Here is a 16,485-nt window from a genome sequence, read left to right on the forward strand (position 1 = left end):
TAAATTATTATGTCGCTGGTAAATATGGATTGCTTTTTTAGCGCATGTAAATTTGGCCTTGCGATTGAGCTTCAATTGAACGGTGCAGATAATGCCAAGCGGCCAGCTCTGGGCTTAAGAATCCAAGGAAGTACATTAGGCTTACCAAGTAAATAAGCTTTGTAGCCTCACTTTCACTTTCACACTAAAAACCGATGTTCCTTGGCTCCTCAAATCCGCATACAGTGCTCTGTTATCCCCCCTTCCTTGTTAGGGCTGCATTTTCTTTTTTTTAGGGAAAATTACCAAAATACCCCTCTAATTTGTGGAAATTCCCAAAATACCCTTTATCTATTTTGGTTGGATTGTTCAAGATTTTTTAATCTTTACTCCTTTTTGGCAATTGAGATCTGCTTTGCCTGCTTAGAATGTAATTTGTCAAATTACCTCGCAAAAAAAGGCTACATAATCGACTCAAATTCTACATTATCGACTCAAATTCATCTCCAAAGCCTACATAATCGACTCAAATTCTGGATTTAGCATCTTATATTGATAAGCAATGAGTCTTTTTGTGAAAAGCTACAAATTTTTTAATCTTTGGAGAAATTTAACTTCACAACCAGAGGTATTTTGGAAATTATGGAAAATTTGAAGGGCATTTTGGGAATTTATGACAAAATATTAGGGGTGTTTTGGGAATTTTTGAAATTTGAGGGGTATTTTGGGAATTTCCACAAATTAGAGGGGTATTTTGGTAATTTTCCCTTTTTTTATACTCTACAAATTCATCTACTAACATAATATGGCGGAAGGGGGAGACCTTTACACGTGTCGCAATCTGCGACCTGAAGGCTAAAATCCAAAACAAAAACAAGCCCCTTTGCATGCGATAAAGAGGGAGAGAGGGGGAGAGAGAGAGAGACCGCCGAAGGCGGCTGGCTGTACTAGCACTCTCTAGTGCTCGTAGATCTATCCTCTTTTGACGATGCTCTCTACAAAAGCCAACGCTCGTCAAATCTTTACTTCGTTAGAGTAGCAACCTCTTTTGAAAATCTGCTTCCCCGTTGCTCCACTGGTAGACAGGACTGTTGATTTACGTAGCTTACGTCGCACCCAGCTTATTTTAACGATCACGTGCATCATATTTATATAACGAATCCGGAGAGAATGTCATTTGCAACAACTTGGGACGACGTCTCTTGGAATGCATAGGTTGCGGGATACGCACAACAGGAGTAGGGCCAATCGCTCAACCATATACTAGATCCAACCAAGTTACTAAAGGCACGGATGCTGCCTGTTCCAAAAAGGGCCAAAGTTTAGGACCTCTCTCCTGATGCAATCACATACATGTGCATCTTGAAGGCTTGTGGCTCATGCAAGATGCTGATATGGGCATAAAATTCAGGCTGATATTGTTAGTCAGGGGCTATTGATAAAAGATTTCATGTTTGGCACTGCCTTGAAAGCATGTGGCTCTATGCAAGATGTTGATATGGGCATAAACATTCAGGCTAATATTGTTAGACAGGGACTGTTGAGAATAGATGTCATGTTTGGCATGCCTTGCATGCATTCAAATTTATATAGCGAATCTGATCATGACTTTCGCAAGCAACATCAATCCATTAGTGTCAGCGTGCAGTGCATCCTCGCAAGCAATACGTCTATAACGAGTCCGAAGAAAATGTCATCTGCAACAACTTGGGACGACGTCTCTTGGAATGCACAGGTTGCGGGATACGCACAATAGGAGCAGGGGCAATCGCTCAACCATATACTAGATCCAACCAAGTTACTAAAGGCACGAATGCTAGCTGTTCCAAAAAGGGCCAAAGTTTAGGGCCTCTCTCCTGATGCAATCACATACATGTGCATCTTGAAGGCTTGTGGCTTATGCAAGAAGCTGGTATGGGCATAAACATTCAGGTTGATATTGTTAGTCAGGGGCTATTGAGAAAAGATTTCATGTTTGTCACTGCCTTGAAAGCATGTGGCTCTATGCAAGATGTTGATATGGGCATAAACATTCAGGCTAATATTGTTAGTCAGGGGCTGTTGAGAATAGATGTCGTGCTTGGCATGCCTTGCGTGCATTCAAATTTATATAGCGAATCTGATCATGACTTTCGCAAGCAACATTAGTCCATTAGTGTCAGCGTGCAATGCATCCTCGCAAGCAATACATCTACTCCCAATGCTCTTGGTGAAGGATGGCATGCCATGAAATGCTTTGGCTGATATATACGCCAAATGTGGTACCATCACGAAAGCATGAAAAGTTCTTGATGGGCATTCTCTTTGGGATGTCATCACCTGCAACGTGTTGTAAGGATCACTTGGAATGACATCTCTTGGAATGCACAGGTTGTGGGATACGCACAATAAGAGCAGGGCCAAAAAGCTCTAGGCTGTTTAAAGTGAGTGCCTCTCTCATGATGCATTCACATACGGGTGCATCTTGAAGGCATGTGGCTCTATGCAAGATGTTGCTATGGGCATAAACATTCAGACTGATATTATTAGTTAGTGCTATTGAGAAAAGATGTTGTGCTTGGCAATGCCTTGAAAAGCATGTAACTCTATGCAAGATACTGATATGGGCATATACATTCATGCGGATATTGTTAGTCAAAGGCAGTTGAGAAAAGATGTCATGCTTGGCAATGACTTGGTGACATTTTTATCCATCGTGTGCATTCAAATTTATATAACGAGATTGCAAGATTTTTCCCAAAGGAGAAAGATACAGACTTTTTTTAGCAGATGCAATCACCTACGCATGCATCTTGAAGGCATGTGGTGCAAGATGCCAATATGGGCAAAAGAATTCACAATTATATTGTTTGTTTGAGTTTTTTGAAAAAAGATGTCATGCTTGGCATTGTCTTGGTCAATATGTATGCCAAATCTGGAGCGCTTGGGAAAGATGTCGTGCTTGGCACTGACTTTGTCGATATGTATGCCAAATGTGGTGCGCTTCAAAAAGCAAAAAACATTGCTTGAGGAGCTTCCTATATGGAATGTCGCATTCCGAATACATCCCCGTTTGAAAATCTGCTTTTCCATTGCTCCATGTGGCAGACAAAAAGTGCTCGAGGTGCTTCTTATCTGGAGTGTGGACTCTTGGAATGCACCAATTGGAGGATTTTCCCTACAAGAGAAAGCTCTAGGTTGTTCTCAGCAGATGCAAAGCATTGGTCACGGGATATGCACCACAAGAGCAAGTCAGAAAGCTCTAGGCTGATTTCAGCTTCCTATCCGCAGTGTGGACTCTTGGAATGCACTCATTGCAAGATTTTCCCCATAGGAGAAAGATCTTGTCTGTTTTCAATAGATGCAATCATCTATGCATGTATCTTGAAGGCATGTGGCACAAGATGCCGATATGGGCAAAAAAAATCGCAATTATATCATTTGTCCAAGTCTCTTAAGAAAAGATATCGTGCTTGGTACTGTCTTGGTTGATATGTATGCCAAATGTGGTGGGCTTGCAAAAGATGTCATGCTTGTCATTGTCTTGGTTGATATGTATGCCAAATGTGGTGTGTTTTAGAAAGAACAAAAAGTGCTTGAGGAGCTTCCTGTCCAGAATGTCATCTCTCAGAATGCGCTCATTGCGGGATGTGCACAACAATAGCAGTGTCAAAATTACAAAGTGTAGACTCTTGTAATGCACTGATTTCAGCATGCTCTAGTCTATTTTCAGCAGATGCAATCACCTATGCATAACAAGACCAGGGCCAGAAAGATATTGTGCTTGGCACTGCCTTGGTTGATATGTATGACAAATGTGGTGCGCTTGATAAAGCACAAAAACTGCTTGAGGAGCTTCATGTCCAAGTTATCACCTCTTGGAATGCACTGAACGCGGGATGTGCATAACAAGAGCAGAGCCAGAAATCTCTAGCTTGTTTTCAGCGGATGCAAAGCATTGGAATGCTCTGGTCGTGGGATATGCACAATAGGAGCAAGGCCAGAAATCTCTAGGGTGTCTTCAGCTTCCTATCTGGAGTGTGGACTCTTGGAATGCACCGGCTACAGGATTTGCCCCACAAGGACAGGGCCAAAAAGCTCTAGTATGTTTTCAGTAGATAAGAAGTGAGGCCCTCTCTAGACGCAATCACCTACGCATGCATCTTGAAGGCATGTGGTGCAAGATGCTGATATGGACAAAAATTCACAATTATATTGTTTGTCAGAGTCTGTTGAAAAAAGATGTCGTGCTTGGCATTGTCTTGATTGATATGTATGCAAATGTGGTGTGCTTGAGAAAGATGTCATGCTTGGCACTGTCTTGGTCGATATATATGCCAAATTTGGTGCGCTTCAGAAAGTACAAAAAGTTCTTGAGGAGCTTCCTGTCCAGAATGTCACCTCTTGGAATACATTGATTGTGGGTTTCCTTTTTTGAAGCGTTTCTTGCCATTTTCTTGCTTGCGGGCTTGCTAAATCAACTCATCACAATTTGAAGTTTCCTCAAATTTTTCGGTTCTCTCTTTGTGGGTAGCAAATCTAGGTTTCCTGGTTCTTGCAACATCACCCACAAATTATTTTGACAAAGGTTCGTTGTCTTGAAGAGTTATGAGCTTGCTCTCTACTGCAGACATCTCGGATTAGGTCACGGTAAGGATGTCGTTTATTTGTTACCTTTGTTGCCTCTTCTCGAGCAAGATTGCAATATAGTTGAGGGTTTATCCCTATCATCTGATTGCAGATTGTCAATTCAAAAGAATTTTTTCAGCATTTGGAAACAAATAAATGAGTGGTGTTGGCCTTCGCTTCAATGAGCATACATAATCTCATTTGTTTACCGACTGTTGACTTCTAATAATCCCACACATCCGGTGTGCTAGTCCAACGAGGGCATGGTTCCTCAAATGTTAGACCAACTTCATCTTCCTCATCCACAACTACTCTCCCACCCTCGCCCCCTCCTCCTCTCCCGCCGCCACATTCAACTTCACCAACTTCAACCACAGAAGATGACTCAAAGGAATCAGTGCCATCAATTTTTGATGACCCTTCAAATGAACAGCTAGAGGTATATCCCTTGGCAGAAGATGAAAAATTAGTGGAGAATGTTGTGGTAAACTATGAAGAAATTAGTGAGACCTTAAATGCTACTAGAAGTGCTTTTTTGATCAGAGTAGAGTGAGAAGGATTCTCTTGATTATTGCAGGCAATTTGAGGTAGGCTCATGCAGTGGAAATGCTCTGACAATTGCAGAATGTACTGTTGTGGGGCACGGGAATTCACAACTAGAGGCTGCTGTGTTGTCAATAAATGCATGTCGAGAAGACCAAAGCAATGTTGAAGGTTTTCCATTACCTTCATGTAAGCCTGATGGAGGCTCCGTTGTTTTAGTGGTTCATCCTCACATGTACAGGTTATGTGAATGAATCAACCATCATTTGCTGCAACAACTGAATCTGGATTGCAGTGGTCACAAGTTACTGCTAGTCTTCCTTTGTCCACTCTCTCATCGTCATTAGCCATAATTCCAAGCTCCCGATAGGAAAGCTGGGGCTTATCTCTTGCATCTAGCTCAATCAAAACAGCAAGTGGATCCTCTTGCAACGGTGGAGGAGTGTAAAATCATCAAAGAGCTTCATCTTCAAGGTTGCAATGAGCCCATAAGAAAATGAAGGGGGGGGGGGGGGGGGGGGGGGGGGGGGGGGGGGGGGGAGAGAGAGAGAGAGAGAGAGAGAGAGAGAGAGAGAGATTGAAGTTGAAACTAGACGCTCAAAAAGGTGTGGGGGTGCAGCAGATGGCTAAAGATGGGAGTTGTCTCTTTCGTGCAGTAGAAGATCACGTCTATGGAGATTTTGAAATTCAATCACCTATACTTTTGTCTTGAAGGCTATGCTTACATCTTGGAGGCATGTGGCTCTCTGCAAGTGCTCGAGGAGCTTCCTATTCGGAGTGTAGACTCTTGGAATGCATTGGTCGTGGGATACGCACAACAGGAGCAGGGCCAAAAAGCTCTAGGATGTTTTCAGTTGCCTATCTAGAGTGTGGACTCTTGCAATGCACTGATTGCAGGATTTGCCACAAGAGAAAGCTCTAGTCTATTTCTAGGAAATGAAACCACCTACACATTCATCTTGAAGACATGTGGCTCTACACAAGATGTTGATATGGGCACAAAACTTCATGATTATATTGTTAGTCAAAGGATCTTGAAAAAAAATGTCGTGCTTGGCACAATCTTGGTCGATATGTATGCCAAATGTGGTGCATTTGAGAAAGCAGAAAAAGTGTTTGAGGAGCTTTCTGTTGCCTCTTGGAATGCATTAATTGGAAGATGTACGCAACAAGAGCAGGTCCAAAAAGCTCTAGGTTATTTTCAGTGGATACAAAGCATTGAAATGCACTGGTCGTGAGATATGTGCAACAGGAGCAGGGCAAATTGCGGGATGTGTGCAACAAGAGCAATGCTAGAGGCTATTGAAAAGAGATGTCATGCTTGGCACTCTCTTCATTGGTATGTATGCCAAATGTGGTGCCCCTTTATGAAATCACAAAAAGTTGTTGCAACATGTGTTAATGAGTGACTCTTATGCAGATGTTGGCATCTCAGGGACGACACAAAAATTTGAATGCATGAGGATTAAGAATGGTGCTTGAAAGAAGCCAGGTCATAGTTGCTAGACTGATGCAAGTGGAATCAGGCCATAGTTTCTAGACTTATGCAAGTCAAAGGACTCAACAATTTGTTAATGAAGCTATCATCTATAAGTCAAACATATCTAGTTTTGCAGGATATCCTATGTGCCTACCGCACTCATCTTTGTCCCCTATCACTACAAAAGAGCCTCTTAGCTCTTCCATACTAAAGCTTTGGTGTGCAGTTTCAGCCTTCGTCTTGGCCACCCCACCTCCAGTATGCACCTACCACGCTCAAAATGGTCCTTTACCACTGTAAAAGAGTCCTCTCAGCTCTTCCATACCAACAGTTGGTGACTCAGCTACTACTGGCTTTGGAATGTCCACTCCGCCTCCACTATCATGTTTTTTTCGAGAAGTGCGGTCATACAGAAGGTTAAATGCAACCTGCGTACATCGACGATATACAATTTAATCTCACGGTGAGTAAGCATTACCAGTTTTTCATTTTTGACACTGAGAACGCAGTTAAATGAATGTACTGAAAATTGCCATTACCATGGGAATGGCACGTTCCCTCGTATTATAAAAATTGGGGAGGACTGTGCAAACTTCCTCATGCAAGGAGACTTGCATGTTTTCTTTTTTTTGAAATATAAAAATGGAATAACAAACAATTAATAACATTGAGATCTTCTATGATTATGAACATTGAGCTTGACAATATAACCTTTTTTGTGGTTTTTTGCAAGGTACATTTTTGAAACACTATGACCGGTATCCCAAACACACTCTCAGGTAAAAAAAGCTACGACGATTTGGAAAAGAACTCTGTGTGTGTGCACGCGTGCACGGTTTATTTTTATGTTTCTTTTTCGAGTTAATAAAGATAGTAGACGTAAGTAGCAGCATCAAATAATAGAACTTGTCGATTTTTTTTCACTCGAGGAGTGTTAAAATGGCATATAATTTTTTAGTACTTGCTCAATCTCAATTCAATGCGAACATGGCTAACGAAGCACTCTAGTTATTGCCCTGCTTGTCCTCGCTTTTAAAATCAAAAGCTTTACAGCAACAGCCTTGGAGTGCAGTATTGCGTTTAATCGTGGACTGCTGCACCGGTCGGATCCATGTCGATCAACGATTCACACAATGCCAGTGGCTCACTCCTCGAAAAGGCTCACCGAAAAAACAAAAACATGTTGGTCGTAACTCCGTGACTCGGTATATTGTAGAGAGAGTCTGTGAGAGAGAGAGAGAGAGAGAGAGAGAAGGGGAGGCGAGGGGGGAGGTGCCAGTGGGCCTCTACCCATCTATGGCGTGCACGTTGAGGGGATCAGAAGAAGGAGCGCAAAATATAGCAGAAGAGGGAAGGCGAGTTGATATCAAAAGAATCCCAAACCGTAGCAACAATCTGGAAAACCCCTTTGGAGGAGGAGGGGTTGCTATGTCGCATCTTGGCTTCTCAACCCCTCCTCAAGCTCTTGGAGATGCGCAGAGTGTCTAAGCTGTGGGATTCTGTGGTGACCTCGCACGAGCTTGCTGAAGCTTGGTCTATTCGGCACGATCGACTGCAAGGTGATACTTCATCTGTGCCATGGTTGGTGATGGTGAGAGAGCATGAGGGCATGCGTGAGCTCGTTGCATTCGACTCTACTTCGGGCACTTGGATCTTCTTTGCAGCCTTGCTCACTGCCACCTGCTCGGAAACAGTCCTTGCAGCTTTGGGAGGCCCCTACTGTCCCCTTGTTGTCAACCCTGATGCAGGGCAGGGATTTGGTATCTTCAACCGATTCAAGGCAGTTGGATCTCAGGATCACAGTGGCCTCATTTGCTTTTTATGCAGCCCCTTCAAGCATGAGGAATTGCCGGCATTCGACTACAGTGCCTACTACCTACTGGTGCTCAACCCCCTCGCCGGTACCCATACCATTTTACCGCCCCCCCCCCCCCCCCCCCCCCCCCCCCCCCCCCCCCCCCCCCCGGACATTCCTGGCCTTTCAGAGTTGAACACACGAATTTTGGCATCTATTTGCAGGCCCTGCCTGACTATCATCACTATCGCATCTTCCTATGTCGTGGATATGCGTATGACGTACCTGGGCATTTGGAGATATATGACTCCCGCACTGCATCTTGGCGGGCAGGAAGGTCCCATACTGATGCCAGGATTGGTGGTGCAAGGGAGCTTGAGCATGCTGACTTCCTTCATTTCTCATATACACATGGCACTGTTTTTGTGTACAATGTGGAGCTGGATGAGTGGAGTCAGTTTTGTGGATTCTTTCCTTGCAGAGCTGGACTCAAGTCATGGTCTCCAACTGGGACCACCCTGTTTAAGCATAGAGGTCGGGTCATGGTGGCTTCAGTTCAGTGTCCCAAAAGGGGAATGCCTCCTACGGGTTTTGCAGTGTGGGAGCTGCATTCACGTGCAACCGACCCCCCTCACACTACCTCGCATGATGAGGTTGTGGAGTGGGTAGAGGTTGCACGCACACCTCCCCACCTTGTGTATGATTCCTATCAAGAGAACGGGAGCAGGATATTGCTTGATTTTGTGGTAAAGATTGTATCTTTGGGAGGTCTAATCTGTATGACAGCGCAGCGTCACAGTACGTATTTGGCCCCTCTTGTGTTTGACCTTGATCTCAAAGTGTGGTATCATATACCATCCTGCAAAGGGCACTCTGATCTTGCTGTGGTTTTTGGTATGATACCTTCTCTAGCTGTGGGATCGCCATAACAGAGGGGCAGGATTTGGAAGAGGAGGGAACTTCACCATTGCGGAGGTATGTATCAGATGCGAAGGCTCTCAAGACTTTTTCACCTTTTGGTGCAGGTGGCTTCTTTCTTCACTCTTATCTACCATTAATTTCTTGTATAGCAAATAGCAGCAGTTCGACTCACTTTGCTCTTTTTACCTTTTGGTGTAGGTGGCTTCTTTCTTCACTCTTATCTACTTTCTATTTGGCTGATACCTTTGTTAAACTTGGTGGTACGATTAGTTTGGGAAAATACAGTGTACTACACTATTATATCGCACGGCTTACATTCGAACGGTGTGGCTTTTGGCCTGCCAAAGGTAGGACTAAGCATTGAGGGAATAAATTTTCCCCACTTGGGATTTGAGGAGATATGCATTATTAACTCTAACAATGATTTACTAGTATGTGACCTGTGCGTTGCTGTGGCTAAAAAGAACATGGTTATTGATCTTATAAAGCTCTCCTCTACTTCTATTTGTAAAAGTGTCAATGCTTTCATTCTGCTCCCATCATCTAATACCAAACTATACAATTAATGTTGCATTAATGTACGTAGTAACACCAATACGACAAGGAAATTAAGATAGACCTACAAATTATTGGAAACACTCTTGTAATTCATGTCTATCTACATACATATGTTGATATTTAGGCTTGTATAATGGCCATAGACCTTTGCAAACACCTCCTTCTCAAGGCCAATAAAATCTATGTTATGGCCATAGCTCTAAAGTTAATCACTTGCTAGATAGATACTTATGGTATCCTTGGTTTGTTCCATTGAAAAAAGTTTTTTTTTCTCTCTCTCAATTCCTAATTGAATACCAAATCTTGAGTTTAAAACTCGTCGAATAGATGTTTGAGGTCCTTTGGATTGGGTTGTTCCTACTATATCAAAACTCGTCTTCTTCTTCTCTTTGTGTGTGTGTTTGTCTCTGTGGATCGTTTCCACAATATTACTTACCATTCTCTCTCTCTCTCTCTCTCTCTCTCTCTCTCTCTCTCTCTCTCTCTCACACACACACACACACACACTCACACAGGATTGTTGCTACAAAATCAAAGATTGCTTATCTTACTTCAAGCCTTGTTGAAAACATCTTTGAGGTCTATTAAGATTGTAAAACCTTCTCTCTCTCTCTCTCTCTCTCTCTCTCTCTCTCTCTCTCTCCATCCATTAGGAGCGTTACTCTTCTCTCTCTTATTATCCAAGTGTGGTAGATTTTTGGCTTTCTAAAAGAAGCCTTAGAGTTGAGTTGGGTTAGGTATACTTTCAATGTTTTCAATGATGATTGAGATTTACATTAAATGTTATTTCAATTTTACAATAGTAAATGGATCTTTTTATTTCACTTTCATTTCATATCCTGACATGTCTTTATTTTTCTTGCATTCTATTGTTTTAGAATGTTAAAGTGAAACTTCACTTGCATAATTCTAGTAAATTCTATGGACACACACGTATATATATTAATGAGTTTTTTTTTATTTCACATTTCATTTCACAGCCTTACATGACTTGACTTTTCTAACATTCTATAACTTAATTCTAGTAAATATTTAGGAATGTCCCTTTTATTAAACGGTCGTCAGCTAAGTTTCCTTTCCGCAAAGAAGCGAACCGAAAATACTAGCATAAATTTAAAATTTGCAAGATTTTTGAACTATTTTCTCACATATCTCACCAGTTTTTCTTCCCTTTACCATGGTTTGCAACTAGCTAGTCTTCATTTTCAATAAGCTCAAGGCTAAGATGAAGCAATCCTTTCTTGAACATTGATTCTACTTAAACTCAACCTAATGATTTTATCACTTTCTAATTATTTTAGAAAGCCATTGTGATTCATTCACTTGTTTATCTTACGTCAAACCTGTTAGAAGTTCTTTGAGGTCTATTAAGATTGATTTTAAGACATTAAAAACTTCTTTTCTCTTCTCTCTCTCTCTCTCTCTCTCTCTCTCTCTCTCACACACACACACACACACACACATGCATGTGCATGCGAGTTGCTAAATCGACCATGGATTGCCCACGATGCCCTCCTTTACAGAGCTCCTCCGGGTGACAGCCTAGAGCAATGCTTGAAAGAAACCTAGGTTTAGTGTAATTCCACCTATAAATTTTGAGATTTAACTCTAAATTTTAAATTTGGAGGTGAGAAAAGCTACAAAATTTAGAGAAATTTAGTGTGAAATCATTCAAATCCAATCTCTACTATGTCTCATGTGTAGATTTGCCAAGTTTTTGGCAAAACAAAAAATCTGAGCATTGTTCTAGAGAATGAACGTAGCAATGATCATCACTTGGGAGCTCCATAAAGAGAAGGAATATAAGTGGTATCATTAACCTAGAAAAAAAAAATTCTTCACAATTTTAGAATTTGTCATCATGTAAGGAAACGAATGTTGTGAGACAATATGGTGAAGCAAAGAACATTCCGAGTAGGAGTTGACTCCACCCACAAAACTGGCCAATAGGTATTGGCAAGGCTCACACTGCACAGGCTACGATAGCTTATCTTTCGAACACTCGATCATGGATGACTACTAACATCTCTCTCTCTCTCTCTCTCTCTCTCTCTCTCTCTATATATATATATATATATATATATATATATATATATATATATATATTGTAGCATATGGGAATCCGTCCTTTGCTCTCTATTGTGGAAGAGAAGCTATTTTTGTGTCTTGGCGAGGTCTCTCTCTCTCTCTCTCTCTCTCAAAACACACACACACGCACACACTTATCTAGACAGGAAACCATGTTTAGCTATTGCTCTCTACCCCACCATGACACAAACATATAGATGGTGGCATACACATACACATTATCTAGATAATAGATAGTAGCTAGAGTGTTTTTTATTCATTGTTTGATCTTTACGATCGATAGGTATTCCTTGTATGCTCTATGACTCATACTCACACTTGCTATCTACAACCAATCAGGTTTATGCACTATCTCAGATTTCTTACGTCCACACACACACACAAGTTTCTGGGCTCATTGAGTTACAAACCGATGGCGTATACTGAAGACTTCCCATTCATACATCAGCGCATGAGTTTAAGGCTTTGGATGACACACACAATCAACGTGTTGGGCTTCCTGACATATTCCTTACAGTGCAAGGGTATCACAGTTTGGGACTTTACCACTTTCGGCTTCCAACATTCTGGTAGGTGCTTATGTACCTACTCAATATATAAGGCTTTTTAAAAAAACATTGCTTTTCTTTCTCAGATGAACTACTCTGCTTAAATTTGTTTCTGCTCCCTTGTGATGATGAATGTCGTCGTGGCAACCACATGGATAGTGGTGGGGCTGACCTGCCTATGCCTCAGCCTCTATAGGCGCTTCTGTTGGAGGCCATTAAACTGTCTTGCCTCTTGTGCTCCCAATGTCTCACCGTCCTCCCTTATACTCCCATTATAGGAAACACCCTGGAAATTAGCCGCCTTCAGCAGCCAGGCAGCCTACTCTAAATTGCCCTCATGCCTCTGGCCCCTTGGACCATCGCTATCTCTCACGGATCTAGGCCTTTTACTTTGCCAAATGCACTCATTCGTCAACTTCCCGTGTTGGTAATCATCAATGTGTGTGTGTGTGTGTGTGTGTGTGTGTGAGAGAGAGAGAGAGAAGCTGTAACGTGGTCGTCACTCCCAACGTTCGTAGGGAATTTTCATCCATTTTTTGGCTTAGACAACGCCCATCTCTCGATGTTGTGTGCACGCCCATCTCTCGATGTTGTGAATGCAAAGCTAAAGAAATTTTGCACGCACGCACGTTCTACTAGAACCTTGAATAGGTTGACACGTGGTAGATCTTGTTGCTTGAGAAATTCTCAAGCTCCATAAAGAAAAGGAATAGAAGTGAGTAAATTTACTGATTGCTTTTTTTTATTCCAACTTCATGAGTGGTTTGAAATGTGACTCAAAAAAACATCGTTAGGTTTACATGTAATAATTATTGATCTTGTATGTGTATGGCCTCGGCACTAAGTAACATCTATATTTAAGAGGGGGAGACAATGGCATCAAAGGTGGAGAAGTTCACTCGCGAAGGCCGGGAAGATTGCAGCCACAAATATCAAATCAAAAACTAAACTTGGACACGCACTAAAGCTCGACAGCCTAGGCAATGTTTATTAACTTACAATATAGCGTTGTAAAAATGGTTGTGGATACACAATGCATGCACGTGTGAGGTGGTTAGCCTATGTGCTAAATCGGGACTGCAAGGTCACGGGTTCAAATCTCCTCGCCGCGCTTCATTTTTCTTGTTGGCCGGGTTTGATACGCCTTGTTTTTTTGGAGGCGTGCCTCGTTTTCTCCGTTGGCCACGTTTAGTGTGCCTCGAGATTTCACCCCCCAGCCCAAAGGTCGATCCTATTGTGCCGCGCCCCCCCCGCCCCCAACAAAAAAAAATTAAATATAGGTATCGCTTAGTGTCAAGGTATGGCCTGGATCTAGATTCTTCCCTTTAATTCTCTAAGGTTGAGGTTCAGGCTTGTAAATTGAACCTTGGCGCTTAAGGGGATTTTTAAATAGTGAGTTTGAAGGAAGAAATGTATTGTTTTCCCATGCATGAAAAGGAACACTTACAAAATGCTATTGATGGAGAGAAACCTTAATAACACGTTCGAGCACGTAACAAGCTTAATGTTGCAAACTTTACGAAAAGCTTTGAACTTCTCACGCCACAATGCCTTTGTAAAAATATCTGCAAGGTTGTCCTGTGTTGGCACATCAGCCAAGCTAATCTCTCTTGCTGAGAGCCTCTCCCTGACATAGTGGTAATGCACCTCAATGTGCTTTGTGCGAGTGTGAAAAATTGGATTCCTCGCAAAAACTACCAATACGCTTTGACTGTCAGTGTAGATAGTGTTGGCAGTGTCTTGTCCAACACCCAAATCAACCATAAGGCGTCTGAGCCATACACACTCAACAGTAGCTGTGAAGACTGCCCTGTACTCAGCCTCACAACTTGAAGTGGCCACAATAGGTTGATTCTTGCTCAACCATGATATACATGAATTGCCAAGCATGCAACAAAAACCACTTGTGGATACTCGCGTGTCAAAACAACCAGCCTAATCTGAGTTTGGAAAAACATGTAAGTCTGGCGGCAATGATCCCCCCTTGGGATAAAACAATCCAAGATGTAAAGTGCCACTCAAGTAGCGGAAAATACTCTTGACAGCCTGTAGATGCTTACACCATGGGCTATGCATAAATCTGCTGACCTGTGAGACTGCAAACTAAATATCCAGCCTCGTGTTGCATACATAAATGAGGCAGCTAATAACAATTTGGTAAAGAGTGACATCAGCAAGATCACCAGCATCATGTAGACTTCTCTTCAAACATGTTCCCATGGAAGTGGCAATAGGTTTGCAATCCTCGAGTCCAAACTTACATAGCAATGTCTCTATGTAACTTTTCTAACACAATGCAATACCACCATGACACTGCTTACATTGTATACCCAAGTAATGATACAACAGCCCCAAATCTTTCATCTTGAGAGTAGCATTCAAATCACCCTTAAATTCATCAATATGTGCCTCATTGGGACCAGTGATCAACAAATCATCCACATAAAGAACAACAATGAGAAGTACATCGCCCTCACGCTTGACATACAGTGTGCTTTTTGTTGGACTGTTACGAAAGCCTCATTTGACCAAATGAGTGTCAGCTTTCTCATACCAAGCACAAGGAGATTGCTTCAACCCATACAAAGTCTTCTTACATCTGCACACTTTGTCCTCTTGTCCTTTCTTGACAAAACCGCGAGGCTGCATTACATAAACTTTCTCAAATGTGTCACCATTCAATAAAGTAGTAACAATGTCTGATTGATGTGCATCCCAATCAAAATGATCTGCCAATGCACATAGAAAATGAACAGTAGTCATACAACAAGTGGGAGCACAAGTTTCTTCATAATTTATGCCTTTTTACTGCATATAGCCTTTTGCAACAAGTTGAGCATTATGGCAATCAACCTCACCATCCAGCTTGCGTTTCAACTTGTATACCCACTTTGTACCAATGGCTTTTTGCTATCACATAAAGTCCATGTGTCGTTTTCTATAAGTGCATCATATTCTGATTGCATGGCAGCCATCCAATTTTTTGAATTCTGTGCTTCATTAAAAGACAGAGGTTTCTCAACATCATGTAAGCTAGACACAACAAATCATAATAATCTGATGCATAAAAGGCATGGAGAGAACATGAACGAGTACGACTAGACAAATGTGCATCCAATTTACTGTCACGCAAAGTGTGCACCAACCACTTTGACATACCTCTAGCCTGCTCATTTTCAGCCCTTTCCTAATCAAGTACATCATATACATCTGCATCAGTAATAGGCTGATCTATAACATTTTTAGAAACCCCCATAGTCTGTACATTTGGCTCGTTGGAATTCACATTTGTACTTTCACCACTAAAAAGAGGCAACAAAGTGTCATAAATGTCCTGTGAGCTTACATTATTGTCTCTAGTACATGAGAGCAAAGCCTGAACAGAATCTTCGACAAACACAACATCAAGTGAGACCAAAAGACGCTTTGTTTTGCGGATGGTACAACCTGTAACCTTTGCTTTCAGCACTATAACCAACAAAAATACATTTGACAGCCTTATCATCCAATTTTTTGCGTTACGCTTGTGACACTAAACCATAAGCCAAACAATTAGAAACACGCATGTGCTCAATAGATGGCTTTCTGTCATGCCATGAATCATACGGAGTCATAGACTCCACCGCTTTTCTAGGACACCTGTTGAGTACATAAGTGACACACATGACAACCTCGGGCCAAAATGAATGTGGTAAAGCTCGACTCTTGACCATACATCTTGCCATTTCCATAAGAGACCTGTTTTTTCTCCATCTTGTTGAGGCGTATACGGCACTGTACATTGGTGTTTTATCCCACGACTACCCAAAAATGTATTAGATTCATGAGACATATACTCCCCCCCTCGATCGGAATGGAGGGTGCCCATAGTATATTTTGAGACATTTTCAGCCATATCAAGAAATTTCTTGAAGCACATGAATACTTCAGACTTAGCTTTCAACGGATATACCCATGCATGCTTG

At 41.9% G+C, this 16,485-nt stretch overlaps 1 protein-coding gene and 1 pseudogene across 3 annotated transcripts; both read left to right on the plus strand.

The window, feature by feature from the left end:
• The first annotated feature begins 1,429 nt into the window (after positions 1 to 1,429).
• Positions 1,430 to 5,842, plus strand: LOC147444866 (uncharacterized; annotated as a pseudogene).
• Positions 5,843 to 7,767: 1,925 nt separating this feature from the next.
• Positions 7,768 to 9,662, plus strand: LOC147444867 (uncharacterized). 3 transcript variants are annotated; one of them, XM_086527954.1, is made up of 3 exons: positions 7,768 to 8,511; positions 8,630 to 9,380; positions 9,525 to 9,662. In XM_086527954.1, the coding sequence occupies exons 1-2, from the start codon at positions 8,212 to 8,214 to the stop codon at positions 9,332 to 9,334; spliced, it is 1,005 nt and encodes a 334-aa protein (XP_086384080.1). In that variant the 5' UTR covers positions 7,768 to 8,211; the 3' UTR covers positions 9,335 to 9,380; positions 9,525 to 9,662. The 3 variants fall into 3 exon arrangements, 2 of the variants coding, with proteins under 2 accessions (XP_086384080.1, XP_086384079.1); XR_015190129.1 differs by having other exon boundaries at positions 7,769 to 8,511; positions 8,630 to 9,430; positions 9,525 to 9,659; XM_086527953.1 differs by lacking the exon at positions 9,525 to 9,662 and having other exon boundaries at positions 7,769 to 8,511; positions 8,630 to 9,511.
• The last annotated feature ends 6,823 nt before the right edge of the window (positions 9,663 to 16,485 follow it).

The sequence above is a fragment of the Adiantum capillus-veneris genome, chromosome 13 (genome assembly GCF_014529385.1).
Source record: "Adiantum capillus-veneris isolate H3 chromosome 13, ASM1452938v2, whole genome shotgun sequence".
Classification (NCBI taxonomy): domain Eukaryota; kingdom Viridiplantae; phylum Streptophyta; class Polypodiopsida; order Polypodiales; family Pteridaceae; genus Adiantum; species Adiantum capillus-veneris.